This window comes from Scardinius erythrophthalmus (assembly GCF_964197995.2).
Source record: "Scardinius erythrophthalmus genome assembly, chromosome: 19".
NCBI classification, from domain to species: Eukaryota; Metazoa; Chordata; class Actinopteri; order Cypriniformes; family Leuciscidae; genus Scardinius; species Scardinius erythrophthalmus.
In genome coordinates this window covers 7,266,596-7,286,946 of record NC_138239.1, presented here as the reverse complement: position 1 = coordinate 7,286,946, position 20,351 = coordinate 7,266,596, and the positions used below count along the sequence as shown (strand labels likewise).

The window sequence follows — 20,351 nt, the reverse complement described above, 5'->3', positions numbered from 1 at the left end:
AAAAAATGACAAGTTATAGAGAGCCTAAGTCCCTCCCCTTCCGGTCGACCACCATGGGACCTTATTTCGGAAAAATATTGTATGGTAGTCAATGGCGAGAGACAACAAATATTTTGATCTCGTTTGAATTGTGCCCTGATTTACACATATGATGTTTATCAATTTAAAAGATACATTTTAAAGTCAAGAAAGTCGCAGCTTGATGTAAAACTGCTGAGGTATAAGACTGTGAAAATACGTAATTAGAAAGACTACAAACCCAGAAGGCGCGCATGCGACGTCATGCCTTTTCTCTCAATGAATGAAGCTAACTTTACTGAAGCTAACGTCTGTCATTTTTTCTATAGTCTTACCTTATAATCGTAACGCAACGCCGTCATGCCTGAGTGTTTTGAGCCAGAATACACACATACGAGCAACGGATCTTGTGACGTACATAGTGCGAGACGAGAGATGTAGTTCATTGAGCGATTTTCACATAAAACTAAACGTTACTCTTCTGTTTTATGACAAACTGCGACTTTCTTGACTTTCATAATTACCTTTTAAATTGACAAACATCATATGTGTAATTCAGGGCACAGTTCAGACGGAATAAAAAGATAAGTTATCTCTCGCCATTGACTTCCATACATATTTTTTCCGAAGTAAGGTCCCATGAGCCGGAAGCGGAGGGGCGGGACTTAGGCTCTCTATAGTGCTGCAGAGATATCAACCTGAATTAGCATTAGCATTACTAGCCACGGCACGACAGGTGTCGTAATACCAGTTTCGGCCATGGGAGGCGGTATGCGGGCAACATAACCACCAGTCAAACATCCAAATACACGAATAACTCGCACGGCTTGTGGGCATACTTGAACCTGATGTCAATCATGTGGAAAGTAGCCTACTGCTTTACTATTAGTAGAGATGATCGGTTCACGTGCGCTAGGGATCTGTCGTGTAACATTTACAAGCGCCAAAACGGTATTTATTGTTTGAATTGCGTAATAAAATTGACAGAATCTGAGAGCTGAGATTTTTTATATCATAACTAACCTGCTCTGTCTAGTCTGTCGGTCTCCGTTGTCCTCTTTGCTTCACGATTTTTCTGTGCGTGAGAAAATTGATGTGTGGCGTGAGAGCGTGTGAAAAGTGTCAATTGCGTGTGTCTCACGGTGAATGCGTGAGAGTTGGAAGCTCTGTAAGTTACGTTGGCGCTAGCTTGGTCAACATCAGCGAATGCTGTCTGTCAAATTAATGTAATTCAAACTAACAATAAAAATGTAATATGAACAAAACGAATATGAACATATTCACTGGTAAAGGTGAAGGGGAGTAGCTTGAAGATGTCATATTCATACTCTAGAGTAGACCAACTCACTTTCTGGAGGTATACTGCCCCCATCTGGTATGGAATGTGGAGTATGATTTTTATTTTTTATTTTTTTACACAAGGCACCAAGGGTCAATAAAGAAGTTAGACTTTAACGAATAGATGAACACTTTTTCAGGGTGTTTTTCTGTCAGGGAAGGGCAAGTTATATGTGATGTCAACTTTTGTTTAACCATTTACCTTATTAAATACAGTTTCTGTTTTATTGTTTTGTTCGATAATTGTCTTGCTGTAAAGCCTATAAAATAATATTTAATTGAACAGGACCCATCATGATACAATTTGAACAAGTCACAAAAGGGCAATGTTTTTTCAGTGAACTTTCTTTCTTTCTGGCACTAAATGTAAATATATAAAGACTTTGTTGTTGTTGTTGTTGTTTTAAGTACACAATGTGTAGCTACTGTTGTAAAAAAAAGTCTGGTTGAACAAATAAAGCTACATTTAACTGTTTTCAGTGATCTAAAGATTTGTTGTTCGACAGGGCTACCCTAACAAAAGATAAGTATGCTTTGTTAATTTTATTAAGTAAAGTTCAAGTATATTTTAAGTATACTTTATGTAGTAAGTATACTCAGATCAATGAAATAGAAGTATACTTGTAAGTGTACTATTTCTAGCTGGGACTAATCTTTAGTAGCCTATAAAAGTATGCTTTTAAGCACACTTTAAGTGTAACAGTAGTAAACTTTGAGTACACTATACTATGAGTGAAAGTATATACTGATAGTTATCTTGTCAAATACTTGTAGCACATTCTTTAGCTTATCAAAGTCCACATTGAAGTATACTCTCAGTAAACTAGTTAGTTTTATACTGCAAGTATACTTGTAAGTTTTCTTTAAGTGAACATAAGATCATAGGCCTACTTGTATTTTACTATTTTATTTTTGCACTTTAAGAAGCTACTCTATTTCTATTTAAAAAATATTTTATTCTAGTTGGTCCTGGTGTGTTTAAGTGGGGTTGAAACTAAAATCTCCGGTTCGTGGCCCTTCAGGAACAGAATTGAATAGCCCTCGTGAAGTGTATTCGAAAGAGCAGACTACGTGAGGAAGTAAGTGAGCGAATGAATGAATGAATGAATGAATGAATGAATGAATGAATCGGTAACTGTGAACATTCTCGTGGGATCACAATTATCATGAGTAATTTTCAAGGTCATTGCCTTGGTGCATGATAGAACCGACCGTGTTTGTCAACGACCTTGTGGTGTAGGCCATATTTCTCGGCTCCCTCAGGCGGGGTTTCCTTCCTATGTTTTGGCTTATCTCTGCTAATGGGTTTTCTAAAGTTGGGAACATTCAATGCTTTTAAAGCCATACAGACTATCCTCATTCAGCTCAAGTTGCCGTTCCTCTTGAAATCAAGATAGGATGGATTCTTATGGACAAACGATTTTGATTTTCATCGTGTTAATTTCGTCTTGTGCTGGATTGGAGCATAGCTGTGCTTGCTCAAGTAATCTAAAACATTGTGCAAACTTGTACCAAATACCAGCGGACTTTCAAACGGCTCAAGAGAATTGCAGAGAACGGGGCGGTCAATTGTCTATCCAGCCGAATGGATCTGATAAAGTTTTCGGCTTTCTTCTTGATAACAGGATAGGGCACTTTTGGATAGGACAACATTTTCCAAAGGATAAGTGTAATACGAGTGCATTAGGCGAAAGAGAAATGACCACGGAGTTGACGAACTTGGAGAGCGCAGAAACGGCGTGCGTTCCTCTCTGCGTGTCTGTCTCCAGCGACAGAAGATTGACTGTGAAACCATGCGCAGAAAAACTGGATGGATTTCTGTGTGAGGACCCTCAGCGGGATCTCTGCAAAGGAAGTGTGGTCATTCTGGATGATAATCGATGTATGTATGCACCCTGTGAACATAAATGTATTCCTATGGGAACCGGATACAGGTGTTCGTGTATGGAGCGATTCCGTCCTAATGCACTGGATCCACGCCGCTGTGACTTATATTGCACAACAACAGTTTGTGAAGCGTTGTGTCTGAGAAGCGGGACGGCGTGTTGGTGTCCGGATGGTTTTGTTAGAAGCGAAAAAACCTGCGAAGATATAGATGAATGTGAATCAAATCATGGCTGTGCTCACAAGTGTATAAATACGATAGGAAGTTATAGATGTGATTGCTTTCAGCCCTTTATCCTCGTTAATGGAAGTGAATGCGTTCTCGGTCCTGATATATTTAATGGTCAAGTATTCACAACACCGTTCCCTAATTATATAGCACGGGGGGGCATGTCGACCCCAGGAGAATATGTTGGGCTGATCATATTCCTAGTTGTAGCTGCTTTTGCTCTATTAGTACTTGTGCGTTATTTGCGCGGACGTAAAGCAACTGTACAGGAATGCAATCCACCAGATTATGACGAGTTTCAAGGAAGTGTATCCAAGTGAATGATAACTTGCTAACTAAGTTGATAGTAATGTCTCTTTGTGTAGCTATACACTGTAAAAATTAAAGGTGCCTGGAGGAACCTTTTGGGGTTCTTCACTTTGCCACACCGGCGGAACCGTCTTTAGATCCTCTAGGCACCCTTTAAAAAGGGGTGGTTCTCTGAGGAACCACACAGGTTTCCTGAGGAACTCTTATATGAAGCACTGTGTGGAACCACTGTGGGTGCCTCCAGGAACCAAATTTCAGTTTTTTATTATTTTTTATTATTTGTATTAAATTAATTTCATGTTGTTACTACGGTTACCATAAACTTCTATTATAATAAACAAACTGAACCAAATACAAAATAAGAATTGTTTATTACATATTTTAGATCCATTTTAATACATACACTTCAATGCACTTGGGGAAAAAAGCTAGTAATAGATTAATATCAATGAATACACACAAAAAAAATTGTATAATACATAGGCCTAAGTAACATGAATAATCAACCATGTGTATACAATAGGCTACACAAGAAAAGACATCTCAACAAAATGCATGGAAAACACATGTTCCATGTAATAAATCAATGTAAAAAATTAAAATTGACTAATTAAAAATGTCCATCTACACTTAATTTTAAAACGTGTTTCAGTTCGCTAAGTCTGACGCTACTGTTCAGCAATTTTGTGTGGTGCTTCATACATTACATTGCTACACTGCTGACAATGGTCAATGGACCTTTTTGCCTGTGTAATTTCACGAAATTCACAAATGTGACGCACCTTTACTCGCTGCAACATAAAATGCAATCAATTATAAAATCTTCACAAGGGACATGTGAGGTACTTAAAGGAGTAGTTCACTTTTAAAATGAAAATTCTGTCATCATATACTCACCCTCTTGTTGTTTCAAACCTGTATGAATTTCTTTCTTCTGCTGAACAGAAAGGAAGATATTTAGAAGATTATCAGTAACCAGACAGTTTTTGGGTCCCATTGACTTCCTTAGTAGGAAAAAAATATACTATGGAAGTCAATGGGACCCAAAAACTGTCTGGTTACTGATAATCTTCTAAATATCTTCCTTTCTGTTCAGCAGAAGAAAGAAATTCATACAGGTTTGAAACAACATGAGGGTGAGTATATGATGACAGAATTTTCATTTTAAAGTGGAGTATCCCTTTAACGAGTTAGAAAAGTGAAAAGGTGCATCAGCTTCATTTTCCGTTTGTTTTTCCTCTTTTCTGGTGGATGGTCTAGGCACTTCAGTGATTTTCAGGTCTACAGGAGGATTTTTATTCTTCTTCAAACTTGTATTTCAGCTTACCGAGATCCCTGCAAAATACAAAATTTACTGTTAGTAAGGTTATTAAAGTGATTGTTGTGAAATTCAAATAATTTCCTCAGCCTTGTGACGTTCCAAACCTGTTTGACTTTCTGTCTGTGGAACCCAAAAGCAGATCTCAGGCATAATGCAACCCCAGTCACCATTCACTTTCACTGCATGAAACACAAGCAGAAAAATATTGTGTAAATCATTCATGAAACCATTCTTATGTACACTTGTCTAGTTCAATTCAATGCAACAATTTATATAAAAATGGTTAAGCTCCAAAAATGTCCCAGAAAAGATCCTAAAAATAATCAATGAATTCACAACTCATGTGTTATGGGTTGTGTTGTAAGTCTTATGAAGCCATTTAATAGCTTTTTCCTTTTTTTGTCGAAAAAGACCAAACTTGAAGTTATAATTCAGGGTTCAAATGTCTTATATTCAAATGCATATGATTAAGGTATAGCCTATAAAAAATGCATAGCATTATTGGCTCCAAACCAGTGATATTACATGAATGTAACATGAATGAGATTTGAGAGCATGAGGGAAGAAGATTTTCAGAGAATAACTGATTAAAAAACACAAGTACACAGTCAAACAATACAACTGCACACAGAGAAAGTTCATAGTAATAAAGTACTTGCATGTGGTGCAGGTACTTACTGTAATTCAATGTTGCCACTGAAACATTGTACTGGTTGTTCTGGGGAAACAAAATAACAAAGCTGATTATTCACAACATAGTATTTATTGACCACTAAATGGATTCAAAATGATATCTGAGAGAATGAGGGCACCTGTAGGCTGTAGTAAGTAAAGTTAGGCTAAACAAAAACAGACCAAACTATATTAATCTGCTTTTGTTATTCATAACAAACGCCAATGACGACAGCAGGAATCAGCTAAATTAGTTAGGCTGTAAGTTATATCAGCAATTTGAAGACACAGTTGTACAGAATATGTTGAATTGAATGACTAACTTTAAATCAATCTAAGACAATAAGTCAATAATTTCAATTTGTTCATTAGATCAACGTAGTTTGCATCGCAGCTAAAACCTTCATACCAGATACTGTTCAATAAACCATAGCAATAAACGAGTGGTAAACACTGTAAAAACGTAGTAATGTATAATAAATTTAGTTTATATATGTGTGTGTTTGAATAGTGAGTATTTATATTTCGTTGGCGAGTTTACAAACCTTGGAACGGAGAGCCGAACAAACGGCGGAAGATGCGGCAGGCTTTGATGAGGAGAGAGCCGTTACTTTTGAGCTTTGTTGCGCGCGAGCAGCGCGAGCAGCAGTTTCGTGACTGAATAAAACCTTTATCCTCCTGGTTCTTCTTCTTCAAATAATAATTTATGAAGAAGTAAAAAATATTATTTTATTACTATTATTTATTCAAAAATAATTAATGAATTTTTTTATTAATATTATTATTATTTAGTGTTGTTGTTTAAGGTTTAAATTAATCAATAAAATAGGCCTATACTAAATAAATGTAAGCTACCCAGGTGAAAAAGACGTAGGCTACTGTTAAATGTATTAAAATGCATTAAAGTAGGTTATATTTGTATTGAAGGCCTACTAAAAACACACTCAAGTTCATTTTTAATAGTAGCCTATACGTATTTTTCACCTGGGTATATATACTGAATCAAACTTAAGTAATAATAGGATAATAATAATAATATCATTCTGGCCTCACTGAACCACTGGGTTCCTCCAGAAGCTGGCTTTAACATAAGAGATCCTCCAGGAACCACTTAAATGTTAAAAGATCTTCCAATAACCCTTTTATCACATTCAAGTTCCTCTATTTTCCCCCAAAGCACTTTGAGGACTCATGGTAATGAAAAGGTGACTCCAGAACCTCTGAACTAAATACAAAGTGCTTAAAGGACCCCATAAGTTCCAGCAAGAACCTCAAATATTGTCAATGCTCCTCCAGTAACCCTACTATAGGAGAAAGAGCTTTGAGGCACCTAAATTACATTTTTAAGTTCCTTGAGTATCCGACAGGATATTTGAGGCTCCTTTAGTTTTTACAGTGTACGTCAAGTAATCTTCTTTGTGACTACACATTCTCTGAAGGATTGGAATTTTGTATGACAGTGAAACTCTTATGTCCCTATCTAAAATAGAAATGTTATGTAATAAATATATTATTTCAAAATGCGTTGAAGCTTTAAAATAGTTCTTGAAAAATGATTAAAAGATTCTCATAGCAAAATTAACCATTAAAAATTATTAACTTATAGCATGCCATAAAGACCATGTGAAAATATAGGCTATGTAGGCCTGCACATGACTCTCTGATGCTGCTTCGTCTCCATAGGGGTGTGATGAATCCAATCTTCAAGCTAAAGGAACTGGATTAAATATTTGAATGCTACTGATCCACTATCTGATTTCTAACTTGTGATGCAGCCTGAATCATGATCACACCGTGTTTGTTCGTTGCCAGAGGAGAACTGGCACCTCGACTGAGCCTGGTTTCTCCCAAAGTTTTTCTCTCCATTCTGTCACCTAATGGAGTTTGGGTTTCTCGCTACTGTCACCTCTGGCTTGCTTATTTGGGGATATAATATTCAACAATATTATTGATCTGACTGCACTGACACTATTGAATGAGAACTGAACTGAGCTGGATGATGACATCACTGTTTTTCTGCAGAACTGCTTTATAGATTAACTGATTTAATAATTGATTATATTTACAATGGAACTGAATCAACACTGAACTGACTTCAGCTGAACAATGACACTATTTTCTTTTAGAGCTGCCAGCCGAAATGAACTGTTTGCATCACTGAATAATTTTCTTGTTATTACTGTAAAGATTCTTTGAAACAAATGTGTAAAGCATTATGAAGGTGACTTGACTTGACTAAAGTTTACATATTTTTGTTATAATTTTCAAAAGTTGCTTTTGATGTTTAAAATGATAATGCCTCTATAAGTATATTCTTGATGTATATGCACTTTGATAAGACATAATTTGCCAAACAAACATAAATAAATGCAGCCTTCTTTTAGCCCTGTGATCTTTAAGATATCTGACTAGATGATTTCTATTAATAAATTTAATTCCTTCAGCCTAAACTTTCATCTGAGTCATTCAGTGGTCAAGCTTTGCACTTAATTTGTTAGTAGCCTACATTAACTGTTGAATCTTACTGATATTTACAGTTTTACCTTGAATGCATAAGATAAAACCATTTCTGGATGCTTTTGATATTCTGTAATTCGCTTTTAGTTTTCATATTTGTCAAAGTTCCATTCTGAAATGAACAAAATTCATTGCCTGCTGTTAATATATAGACTGTGTTAAAAGGAATGGATTTACTTGTGTAAATCAAAATTGTCTATCACCAAAAATGTCATGTAATTTTTAACCTTATTTGATCAGATCATATCACATGCTTTCAAATGTATTCTTGCTCTTTCTTTTAGCATTTAGGCCTGCTAGTTTATTTAAAAACGTTGTTTCCCTATTGCTCATTTTATGTTTCTCCACACAGGTATACTTTGACCTGTATAATAATTCATCTACTCATCACGAGATGGCCTATTACACCACGAGAGGCTGGACAACTTTCCAGTGTAGAAATGAACTAGCCTACAAAAGCAGAAGTAACCTCATTATTCCATTGAATATAATCAGCTTGATCAGCTCGAGGGAGAGAGAAACTCCGACGAAACTCATTTTCAATGTACGACATTGGGTAGGTGACAGAAAAAAAATCCGAAAACACGAGCACTTTTTTTAAAACAGCAGTAGCGTCATCATTAGACCTTGGCTTTCAACCGGGTAAGGTAGACCAGTGACGCTTATGACGTATTTTTCATCATCCTCTCGACCATCGTACATTTAAACAGCATCGATATGTTGCGCGAGCATAATGCATAATAATGCGTGCCGGATATGCCCTACACGCATTCCCGAAAAGACTATTTTGGTATTTACATATTGATATGGGGATTTTGTGGTCATCATGTTCTGCGCGTCGGCGAGGAGATTCTGCAGGGTTGAAAATCCATGATGCAATCCTAATATGTTCACGTTTTACCTAGTTTTTGTCGTTGTCATCGTAATTTCAGAGCATTGTGACCCGATGAATTTCATTCAGTGAAAGATGTTTCATCATGGTGATAAAGAAGGCAAGAAATCTGCGTTTGGACATCCTGTCTACGGCCAGATTATTCTCTCGATCATCCTCCTCCTCCTTCTTCCTCTTCTGGTCACCGCCTTCCCGGTTAACACAGTAGGTAAGAGAACTGCTTAAATGTTGCGATTATATAAATGATAAGGGATATTTGGGAATATGATGAGGATGCAGGACCTCCCTTGTGAAACGGGACACTCTGAAATTGTCGATAGCCCCCCGGCCCGTTCTGTTCTGTTCACTTAATGCCATGACGATGCTGCTTTCCAGCTGTCTGTTGTATATTGAATAACCTTTGGTCATGACGAAGCAAACAAATTCAAAACAAGCAAAAACACACTCATAAAATTCCAGAACCATTCAGTAAAACAAACATCTCACCAGAAAAGTGTTTTCTCATGTAAAAGGAAATGATATATTGATAGTGTGATGCTGGAGATACTGTTGTAACACGGGCTGAGTTGTAACACTAACAGTTTCACCCAACAAAAATACGGGTGACAAAATGCCATCATGCGCTCAACACCCTCTTGAGGAGGTGATAGAAGTTGTTGTGAGACCATATTTAAAATATAAAGAAAAATAACAATTTTAAGAAAATATAGGTTGTGGAAAGAGATAGCAAATTTCCATCTTGTTGTTTATGATTTAATTTGTGATCATAAAGCAACTGAAACAGAAACTGGGATCATCTGAATAAGCTGAATCACCATGACTCACCAGACACTGTTAGTTTTTCATACATGTATGAAAGAGTTTCCGCTACGGAATAAAACAACTTAAAGGGGTCATATAATGCCATTTTTGTACAAGCTAATATGATTCTTTAGGGTCTAAATTAAAAGTTTGTAATATACTTTAATTAAAAATTCTCATTAGTATTGTAAGAAAACACAAATTTTACCTGGTCAAAAACAGCTCTGTTTTCAGCACGCCGTTTCAGTGCATGTGTCTTTAAATGATGATGAGCTTTGCTGACCCCGCCCCTCTGTTCTGTGCGTACACCGTTTGTAACACAATAACCACGCGTTGTTCATTATAAACGTGGGATTATGAATGAGAACGTCGTACATAGAAAACATGCTGTAATGTACCCTGAGTGTAAACCTTAGATGCATTCATCGTGAAGCCTGCAGCAAGGTTTGCAAATTTCGCAAACATTAATATAAATACTAATATAAAGGTTAATAAAACATTACACTCACATCTTCTGGAGGTTCAGCAGTAACACGTTGGTACCGATCCGTTTTTTCTCGTTTGTGAAGCTGTCTGGTGTGAAATGATTCGCGTAAACATGAAAGCATGGACGATCGTGGGGAATCCCCGTGAGGGAATCCCCGCGTCAATCCTTTGGGCATATCGCTTCAAAAACAAAACTCAGCCACTGCATCTATAACGGCTCAGATTTAGGAACATCCAAATGACTGCTGTGTTCCTTATTACATCTAAGAAGAGAACACCACAATCGCGTAGACGCCATTCTACTCCAGCATATCAACAATGGCGGACTACTATGACGGCTGTCACAGCTCACTCAGGGCGGGTCTTGTGTTGCAACACAGCTGTCAATCACAATCGCGGGAGGGGCGTACGATCTTATGACGTCACAATATCGAACGGCTTGATTTCATAGATGGTCAAACATATAAGGAGATTAAAACAAAACCACTGGATGGATTTTAATCATGATAGGATGGTTGTGTACAGGCACTGCCAACAGACATTTCAGTGCAATCAACTTGTAAAAGTGCATGTACCATTATATGACCCCTTTAAAAGATAATTACAACTTTTTTGAGTTATGTTTTTGGCCTTTTTGTGCCTTTATTGGATAGGACAGTAGAGATTTTGATAGGAAAGCATGGGTTAGGGAGAGAGGGGAACAGGACCTCAAGCTGGGAATCGAACTCAGGTAGCAGTTGCTTTTCCCCCCCTCACAATTGAGTTACAATTCAAGTCAGAATTGCGAGATATAAACTTGCAATTGCAAGAAATAAAATTAGAATTGCGAGATATAATCAGAATTGAGTGACACAATTCTGAGAAAGTCAGTGTTCCCCCCTCAGAAGAGTTTTTATCTGACAGTTCTGAGAAAAGTTGTCAGAATTGCAAGATAGTCAGAATTGTGAGATATAAACACGCAATTGCAAGAAAAAAAAAGTCAGAATTGCAAGTTATATTGTAAGAATTGCATGATTAAACTCGCAATTCTGAGGGGGAAAAAAAATCAGAATTGTGAGATAAAAAGTCACAATTACCCTTTTTATTTTTTATTCTGTGGCGGAAACAAGCTTCCATGTACCTTAGACCAGTCAGTGTTTTTATTATTATTATTATTTTTTTTTTTTTTTTTTATGAAATACTTTCATATGTTGCAGATATAAATAAGAGTATATTAAAGCTTGGATGGTATGGAACAAAAAAATGATCAAATTACAGACACTAGGATCCAACACTGATATCTTGTTAGGGGTTAACAGTTTAGGACCTAAGGACCAGATGTTTGAAAGAAGACCCGGAGTCAGAATTATAAAAAATTGAAGAAAAGTTTTACTGAAGATAGTTTGCAGTTTCATCAGCAGAAGTTCAGCTTCAAGACTCACACAGGAGTTCGTAGGCCGCCCCACTTACAGTTACAAAGATCACAGCAGTTATACCCTTCATCAAGGTCTAAGCTATACATCATTACTTACAGGTTGCAGTTTCTGATTGGCTAAGAAATAGATAAACATAGTAATTTTCCACACATATACAGATAGACTGAAGCATATCTCCATCGATTATGCAGCTGACACTCTGACCCTGAAGTTAGGCCTTCCAGGTCGCAGATTTGGGTTGCTGGGCGCCAGCATGTCCCGAACAACAACTCAGTCAATCTCCAGTAATACCAGTGGTTCCTTAACCTGTAAGCAAGAAGACTAACACACACACACACCGACACGCATCTTTTCCAAGGTTGGATTTGGCCAGGCTCTAACTATAACCAGAAGAGTCCACTCAAAACATCAAGATAACAAGTTCTTTCTCTGAAGGAGAGCTACACTTTAGTCTAACTGGAAAGTAAGGCTTTAACAAAGAAATGGTCCCTTAAACCATTGGCTTCAATGAACCTTATATGTTTTAACACGTTGAAGACCTTTCTCAAACACAAAACAAGTCCCTATTTCATTTCTGGAAGCCGGGATAAATAAGCAAGCACTTTTACTGCATTCAGATATCAAATACATGAAAAGAACATTTCAGTGATCACACTGGTAACTTCTATAACAAAGTAAAATCTCCAGAGAAGTCATTCAACTCATGTGATATTTAGAAGGAAAAATATTGATTAATACCTTGATTTTAATCATATACATATACATTGAATATACATATACATCTGCACAATCGTAAGATGTCTTCTTTGCTTTAAATGCATGATTTTGGTTCTTCCCGGTGCACTTTTAGTGGGGCAGTTCTGCAACGATCCCGGTGTTCCTGAGCACGGAATCAGAACTCCAAACACCGGTGTGTTCTTCGAAAACTCGGTGGCGAGGTTCTCTTGTGTGGATGGTTATAACTTAAAGGGGCCGGCCAAGATTATCTGCACGCGCTTCCACAATGGATCGGTAGGCTGGAAACCAAGCCTTAAACCAGTGTGCCTTTCAGAAGGTGTGGCTACTCAGTCTTAAATAATTCTGTTCTGTAGCTGTAATCATTTTTACTGTTTTATCTGTAATTGTATGAAAATGTTGCAGCGTTTATTTATTTGGAGAATCTATCTTTCAAAGATTGTCTTCCTCCATTCATCGAGGATGCCCATGTCACAAATAAGACGTACAGGCCTGGCGACAGCCTCATTATTAGCTGTCATGAGGGATTTCAGATCCGGTATCCTGACACGGAAACTATGGAATCAGTGTGTCAAGCCGATGGGACGTGGGATAATCAGCCAACTTGTCAAGGTTGATGCAAGTCAACAAATCTGACTATATTTCAAAAATGTTCATGTGATATGATGTCCTCCACTTAAGATGTGGGTTTGATGTGCTCCTCTGTCTCCACAGGCTGTCTACGGCCGCTGATACCTCCACACAGTTACATGAACATCTCGGAAACAGAGTTCTCTGTGCCTGTTGGAACTGTAGTCCACTACCAGTGTTTTCCTGGTTACAAGTTGGAGGGTCCTGAACTTTTGGAATGCATGTATAACCTCATCTGGTCGGACACGCCACCCCGGTGCCTTGATGTTGAGGGTAAATATCATTAAATCAGTTCTCAGTTTTGAGAGAATCAAGATCCACAAGCTATGTTCAGAATAACAATGTTCTTTATTATTATTATCTTTTTAGAATTATTTTATGATTGCATTATAATTGCATTTTTAGTACCCTTGAAAACTTAAAAACGTTTATATGTCACCGCTTTCAACTTGAAACGTTTTATGCGTTTTGGCCGTTCTTTACACAACAACTGCGTTTTGGGCCTGAAGATGCAGACTTTTAGGTTTCAAAGTGCAAGTTGATGAAATCGTCATCGTCTATCGAAGTAAACTACAAAAACGTGAATTTGTGAAAACGGTGACGTCATGCGTCATATAGGCGCAAAGTGTTTCCTTACAAAGTGACATCGCCAACTACTGGCCTGGCATGAATAATACAGCGTTTTTAGTCGTTTTTGCGAATCCTTATGAACGGGCTCGTTTTGACAACGTTGTCATCTGGAAGCAAAAAGGAGTTTTTAGTACATTATTGTCTTGTAAACGAACCTTAGTTAAGGGTTTACAGTTATAGGTCTTAATCCCAAAGCATACTTCGGCCGTTCACGTTCCGTGACGGTCTGCGCACTGTCCATGTGACATAATTTTCTTCACTTTACGTCATCAGGAGGGTCCACGGACGTCCACGTGCAGCACAATGTTTGTGTCAGTGCATATGCAAGTGAATTGAGAAACAAAGTCCACTAACAAAGTCCACTAGACAGAGAGCACGCGCCAAATACGTCTTTATACGTCCAAATACGAAAGCTGCGTAATAGTGTTATTTTGAACTGTTTGTAAACAAATTCAGGGACACATATTAAAATGTGGTGTGGGACTCAGGAAGAGGAAATGAGTTCTCTGTATCAGATGTCTTTTTCTCTGTCTCTGATGTTTTTGCAGCATGTTCCTTACCCTCGATGATAGAACATGGAGATTACATGTGCCACCCACAACCATGTGACCGCTACATTCATGGGACGGTCGTAGAATACTACTGTTATCCTGGCTACTCTCTAGCGAATGACTACAAGTACATCACCTGCCAGTACGGGCAATGGTTCCCACAGTTGCAGTTCTACTGCATCGAAGATGGTAAATCAGTCTGCATCAGTTTCGATAAAAGCATTTTTATTTGGAACAACCTAGTCTAATCAAGCTTGCACATCAGCACAATGAATGTGCAATGAGAAATTATTAGGTCAATTTCTCTTTCATGTTGAATAAGTTTTATGAAATTTATAAAACTGATTATGTGTATGAGTTAATTATGCAGTTATGTTATGCAACTGTTACAAAAAGTTATATTTCGAGTAAATTCTGCTCTCTTTAACATTACGGTCTCAACAAAAATATTAAGCAGCACAGCCAATTTCAACACTAATAATAAGAAATGTTTCTTGAACACCAAATCAGCATATTAGAATGATTCCTGAAGGGTCATGTGACACCAAAGACTGGAGTAATGATGCTGAAACCATTAACAGTTGGAAAACAATTATTTGAATTGTAATTATATTGAACAAAATTACTGTTTTTACTGTATTTTTTATTAATAAATGCAGCTTTGGTCAGGATATATATATATATATATATATATATATATATATATATATATATATATATATATATATATATATATTACTGTTAAAAAGTTTGGTGTCAGTAAGATATATCTATATAGATTAATTCTGCTCTGTTTATCTGATTCCTTAAAGTTTATGTTAAATTTTCTCTCATATCCTAAACACAATATTCATATGCCCTTCTTTCATTTATGGACCACAAAAGGAGAATTTTTAAGGGTGCTGATTGCTATTGGCCGATAATAGCTTTATATATTTGATCGGTGGTTTCTGTAAAGGCTGATCAGAAGAGCTGATGATGCAAAACTCGTGAGACAATTTTTCTATACGCACCTAAAACCGGTTTGGCAGTTCTACCAAGTGTCTGAAAAGAACAATAAATTTGCAACATCTTTGCGGAGAGCAGAGAGATTGCAACGAAAGCAACATACAGGAATGAGAGCAAGAAACAAGGGCCTGGGGTAACACTTTAAAATACGGATCCTTCGTTAATGAATAACTACACAGGAACAAATGAGTAACACAATGTTAACAATCTAGTAACTACAGTTAACTAACAAGTAACTCTGATTAACGAATTAGTAAGTAATAGCACACAGATTTAAGTGGCAGTTCACTAATCAATAACTACTATTTTTTTAATACTTCCCAGAGAACTACTGAATTTTTACAGATTTAAGTGGTAGTTCACTAATAACTAATCAATAACTAAAAAATTTTAATACTTCCCAGAGAAATAATGAAAAAAATTCACAATTCATGCAAAACTTAATAACTAATGCAGGAAAAATTACTAGCACTAGATTAACATTACTGCTAGATACTGTACACTAATTATCAATAAATAAATAAATAATTTTTAAGAATTGTTTTTATAAATGCACTTGTCTGGAACACTTAACCTGTGGCCGATTTTCCGGTATTCCTCTGGACTGGCTTTGAATAACTAGACTCATCATGGTGAGTACTGGAACATACTGAGTCATCAGCCATCCAAATACCAGTTATTTTATTATTTAACCTACCTCTCAAAATTGTTTTTATGTATGTCTCTTTGTTCATATGTATATATATATATATAAATATGTGTGTGTATATATATATCCTGTGAATGATTAGATGATTCTACCCTTTCGGGTTGGCTCTTCATTAGTAACTACAGCATGGAATCATGATAACTAGTAATGACTCAAGTGTTAATGCATACTTTTATAGGACTTACAAATTATTTGGATCCGTATTCTAAAGTGAAGATCATGTTAACTAACTAGTAATGACTCAAGTGTTACTACATACCTCTATAGGAACTACTAATTATTTGGATCCGTATTCTAAAGTGAAGATCATGTTAACTAACTAGTAATGACTCAAGTGTCTCAAATGACTCAAGCTATAATAAAATAACTGGTATTTGGATGGCTGATGACTCAGTATGTTCCAGTACTCACCATGATGAGTCTAGTTATTCAAAGCCAGTCAAGAGGAATGCCGGAAAATCGGCCACAGGGTAAGTGTTCCAGACAAGTGCATTTATAAAAACAATTCTTAAAAATTATTTAGTTTATGAATAGTTCTCTAAAAGACAGCAGTGCATAGGCTAATTATTGACAGCTTTCCCAAATCATAAGTCTGCTACGCTATTACATATTTATAATTAGTGTACAGTATCTAGCAGTAATGTTAATCTAGTGCTAGTAATTTGTCCTGCATTAGTTATTAATTAGTTTTGCATGAATTGTGAATTTTATTCATTATTTCTCTGGGAAGTATTGAAAAATGATTAGTTATTAGTGAACTACCACTTAAATCTGTAAAAAAATTCAGTAGTTCTCTGTGAAGTATTAAAAAATAGTAGTTATTGATTAGTTAATAGTGAACTACCACTTAAATCTGTGTGCTATTACTTACTAATTCATTAATCAGAGTTACTTGTTAGTTAATTGTAGTTACTAGATTGTTAATATTGTGTTACTCATTTGTTCCTGTGTAGTTATTCATTAACGAAGGATCCGTATTTTAAAGTGTTACCGGGCCTGGTTTCACAGACAGGGTCTAGATTAAGCAAGGATTAGGCCTTAGTTCAATTAGAACATTTAAGTCACTTTTATAAACATGCCTCAGAAAAAAAAAACATTACCAGTGTGCATCTTAAGACAAAACAATGGCAAATATATTAAAAATGACATTTTAATATATATCAGTGCAAGTTGCTCGCAGTTAAAACAGCTCAAACATGCATTTTAGTCTGGGACTAGACAAGGCATTTCTTTCCTTTAAAGCGCTTTCGTTCCTGCCTAAAAGCCAAAACTGAACTTCTAAATCAGCTAGATCAGTGATTGTTGTAAAATGCAGTTACTAAACTGTCACTAAACTGCAGGACGTGCTCGATCATAAAAAGGGTAATTAAAACAGTATTTAGACAACACAGTCAAGCAAAGTGAACTTTGGACTTCGGGTTTGCGCCTAAGTGGTTAAAAACAGAAATGTCAAAATGCCTGGCTTGGTGAGTGTTTGCTTAAACACATTCGGTTATGTCTTAAGTGAACATAAAGAGTTGGGAAATAAGTCACATATGGAACAGAATGTTGGATCCGTGCATTAGGTCTTAAAGTGACAGTAGCCTAATAGTCCTTCTGCCGTCTGTCCTTAATGTTGATCAAACAAGAAAAGACAAGAGAAAACCACTCACTGCTGTTTAGTAATTTAGTAGGATTAATCTATATTTAATTTATACAGTGAAGACTATGCAGTGGTTTTACCTTTGATTAAAGACTGTTTCTTTTTTATTTTTTTTTATTATTAGTATGTTTTATTATAAGTTGTTCCTAATCGTCTTCAAGTGAGGGGGTGGAATATGTTGCCAATAAATAGAGTTGTCAATTAATGATATTTTATCATCTCTTAATTTTTTATACTTAAAATACATTGTTGTTAAGAATAGCTAAATAGCCCCAGTTTAAAAGAATTAAAGGCTTTACTATTTAAAGCCTTCTATTGATCATATAGTATTATTTAATTAGGTGATCGGTATCGGCTAATACTGCTTCCAGTGATTGGTATTTTTTCAATAAATAATACATTAAATTTCATATCGTATGCCCCCAGAACACTTGGAATATATGACACGTATTGCACGGGATCATTCTGTGATACTTTTGAGTCTTTTTTAAAAAGCTTGATGCTGGTCGCTATTCACTGCTATTATATTTTTTATTCTCCTTTTGTGGTCCATAAAAGAAAGAAGGGCATATGGGCATTAGAACAACACCAGGGTGAGTAATTTAGGACCTAACTTTCATTTTAGGGCGAACTATCCCTTTAAACTTGGATGTACTTGTTAATAAGTACAGTTTTTTTCCCCTCCATAGAGACATCCTGGCCTGATTTTCAAGACTCTCTACTAACCACATGGAAAGTAGTGGCTTGTACGGCCACAAGTGTGCTGCTAGCCCTGCTCTTGGTGATCACAGCCAAGATGTTCCACTTCAAATGCAAATCCCAGCAAAGGCCAAGGTACAGCCAACATAATACTCACAGTGTCGTTTGATCTTTTTTCATTACTCATTAAAAGTTTCTTTTTTTTTTACTTTTTTAGTGAAGAGCAAGATGAAAGCCGGGATCCGAACATCTTGGTTGTAGATGGTGTTGCTGTGCCACTTCCCTCTTATGAAGAAGCTGTTAGTGGTAATTACTGTCAGCCCCCAAACGATCTGCCCCCTGCTGGTCTGGGGAGCTCACAGCATTCAGAAGAGCAAAACCCACCTTCATATCCCGGGCATACAGGGAGTCAAAATAGTGTGCCGTTGGACACTGGTGAGGCTGAGACCTGCGATAGCATCTCGGACACATCAGAATGTTTTCAAGGCATACAGCCATCTTCCTCGCACGCTGGTGGACTAAATAACATGTCTGAGAAAACCAATGCCATCACCTCAATGGAAGAAACCGCTTCCACAAGCCCTAGCATAGACATTGCAGACGGTAAGGCTGCTGCCACCTAGTGGTATAACACACTGTTTTATCATACCAATGACCAATGTTTTGCTTTGTATTTTGCAGAAATTCCTCTCGTGGAGGATGGTGAAGAGGACTGTTGATTGTTACTTTTAACTGAAAATGAGATTGTTTCACTCCGCTGATAATTATTTCAGCATTTATTTCTGATTTTGTTGAACAATATTGCACAGGCCAAATTGCTGCTCATAAGGATGATATTTAATGAAGAGCACACCAGGGAAGGAAAGGCAATAAAAAAATAATAATCAAAAATTAAATAAACTCACAATTTTTGCTCATGAAGGAACTATGCATTAGATCATTGCATATTATGTTATGTAAGTCCGCGTGAACCGGAAGTTGCAAACGACTTTTCTCCAGTGTTGTGACGTATTTCCCAGTGAAAAGGAATATTGAACAGAGGGCAGGGTTTCACTTTAGTGCTCCTCCTCTCCATCTCTGCTCATAGCAGACTAACGGTTTGAGGGGAGTGGTTAAGCGTTTCCCAACCCAAGCCGTCAAACCTACATCATCAGAGAAGGAACGCCATTCCAGACCGGAAGTAACTTTTCAGACTTTGATTAAAGATTACGATGGCAAACAATTTTTTTTCTGTGTATTAACTCGCACGGATTAATTTTTCACCACAAGACTAATATGCACTAACAAAGTAAATAGGGCTAATTTTGATTTCAGTTGGACTTTAATTTAACTTTCCCACAACACAATATATATAATTCAAGTATTCTAAATTATTTTTCTTCTGACTTTCACAATGCGTTGCATTCTGGACAGCTATCAAATAGTATGGACTGTAACAATGATGAATATTTCTTAAATAAATGACAAGTTAACTTTACATCTAAGTTTATTGTTATTAAATTTCAGTGTGCACTTATCCAGGTTAATTGTGGATGAAAGTATGTACAAGTTAAAGGCAGGTGCACTGTCAACATTATGACAAGCTGACAACAAAGTGTAAATTTGGACTAAAGTAAAAATATTGGTCATGCAAAAAAAAAAAAAAAAAAGTTTAATGGGGTTTTAGATACACTGTAAAAAATTTATTGTCAAATTAACAGTAACTTACTGGCAACAATTATCCAGTAGTTGCTGTATTTCATTCAACAGTAAAATTACTGTAACACTAAATACAGTACTGTTAAGCATACTGTAAAATTAAATACATTATTTTACTGTAATTTTTACCACATTAAAGCACAGTATTACACTGTTGATTTTTAATA

The 20,351-nt window shown here is 36.4% G+C and overlaps 1 protein-coding gene and 1 long non-coding RNA gene across 2 annotated transcripts; both read left to right on the top strand.

Annotated features, from left to right (window-relative positions):
• Positions 1–2,674: 2,674 nt before the first annotated feature.
• On the top strand, positions 2,675–8,154 carry LOC308679653. Its single transcript, XR_014028834.1, has 2 exons — positions 2,675–3,238; positions 7,455–8,154. It is a non-coding gene; the product is annotated as an uncharacterized lncRNA (long non-coding RNA).
• Positions 8,155–8,966: 812 nt separating this feature from the next.
• susd4 (sushi domain containing 4) lies at positions 8,967–20,117 on the top strand. Its single transcript, XM_081347247.1, has 8 exons — positions 8,967–9,388; positions 12,733–12,936; positions 13,056–13,229; positions 13,332–13,520; positions 14,426–14,617; positions 18,477–18,621; positions 18,704–19,089; positions 19,168–20,117. Exons 1-8 carry the CDS (start codon positions 9,256–9,258, stop codon positions 19,203–19,205), a joined length of 1,461 nt encoding a protein of 486 aa, XP_081203373.1. The 5' UTR covers positions 8,967–9,255; the 3' UTR covers positions 19,206–20,117.
• The last annotated feature ends 234 nt before the right edge of the window (positions 20,118–20,351 follow it).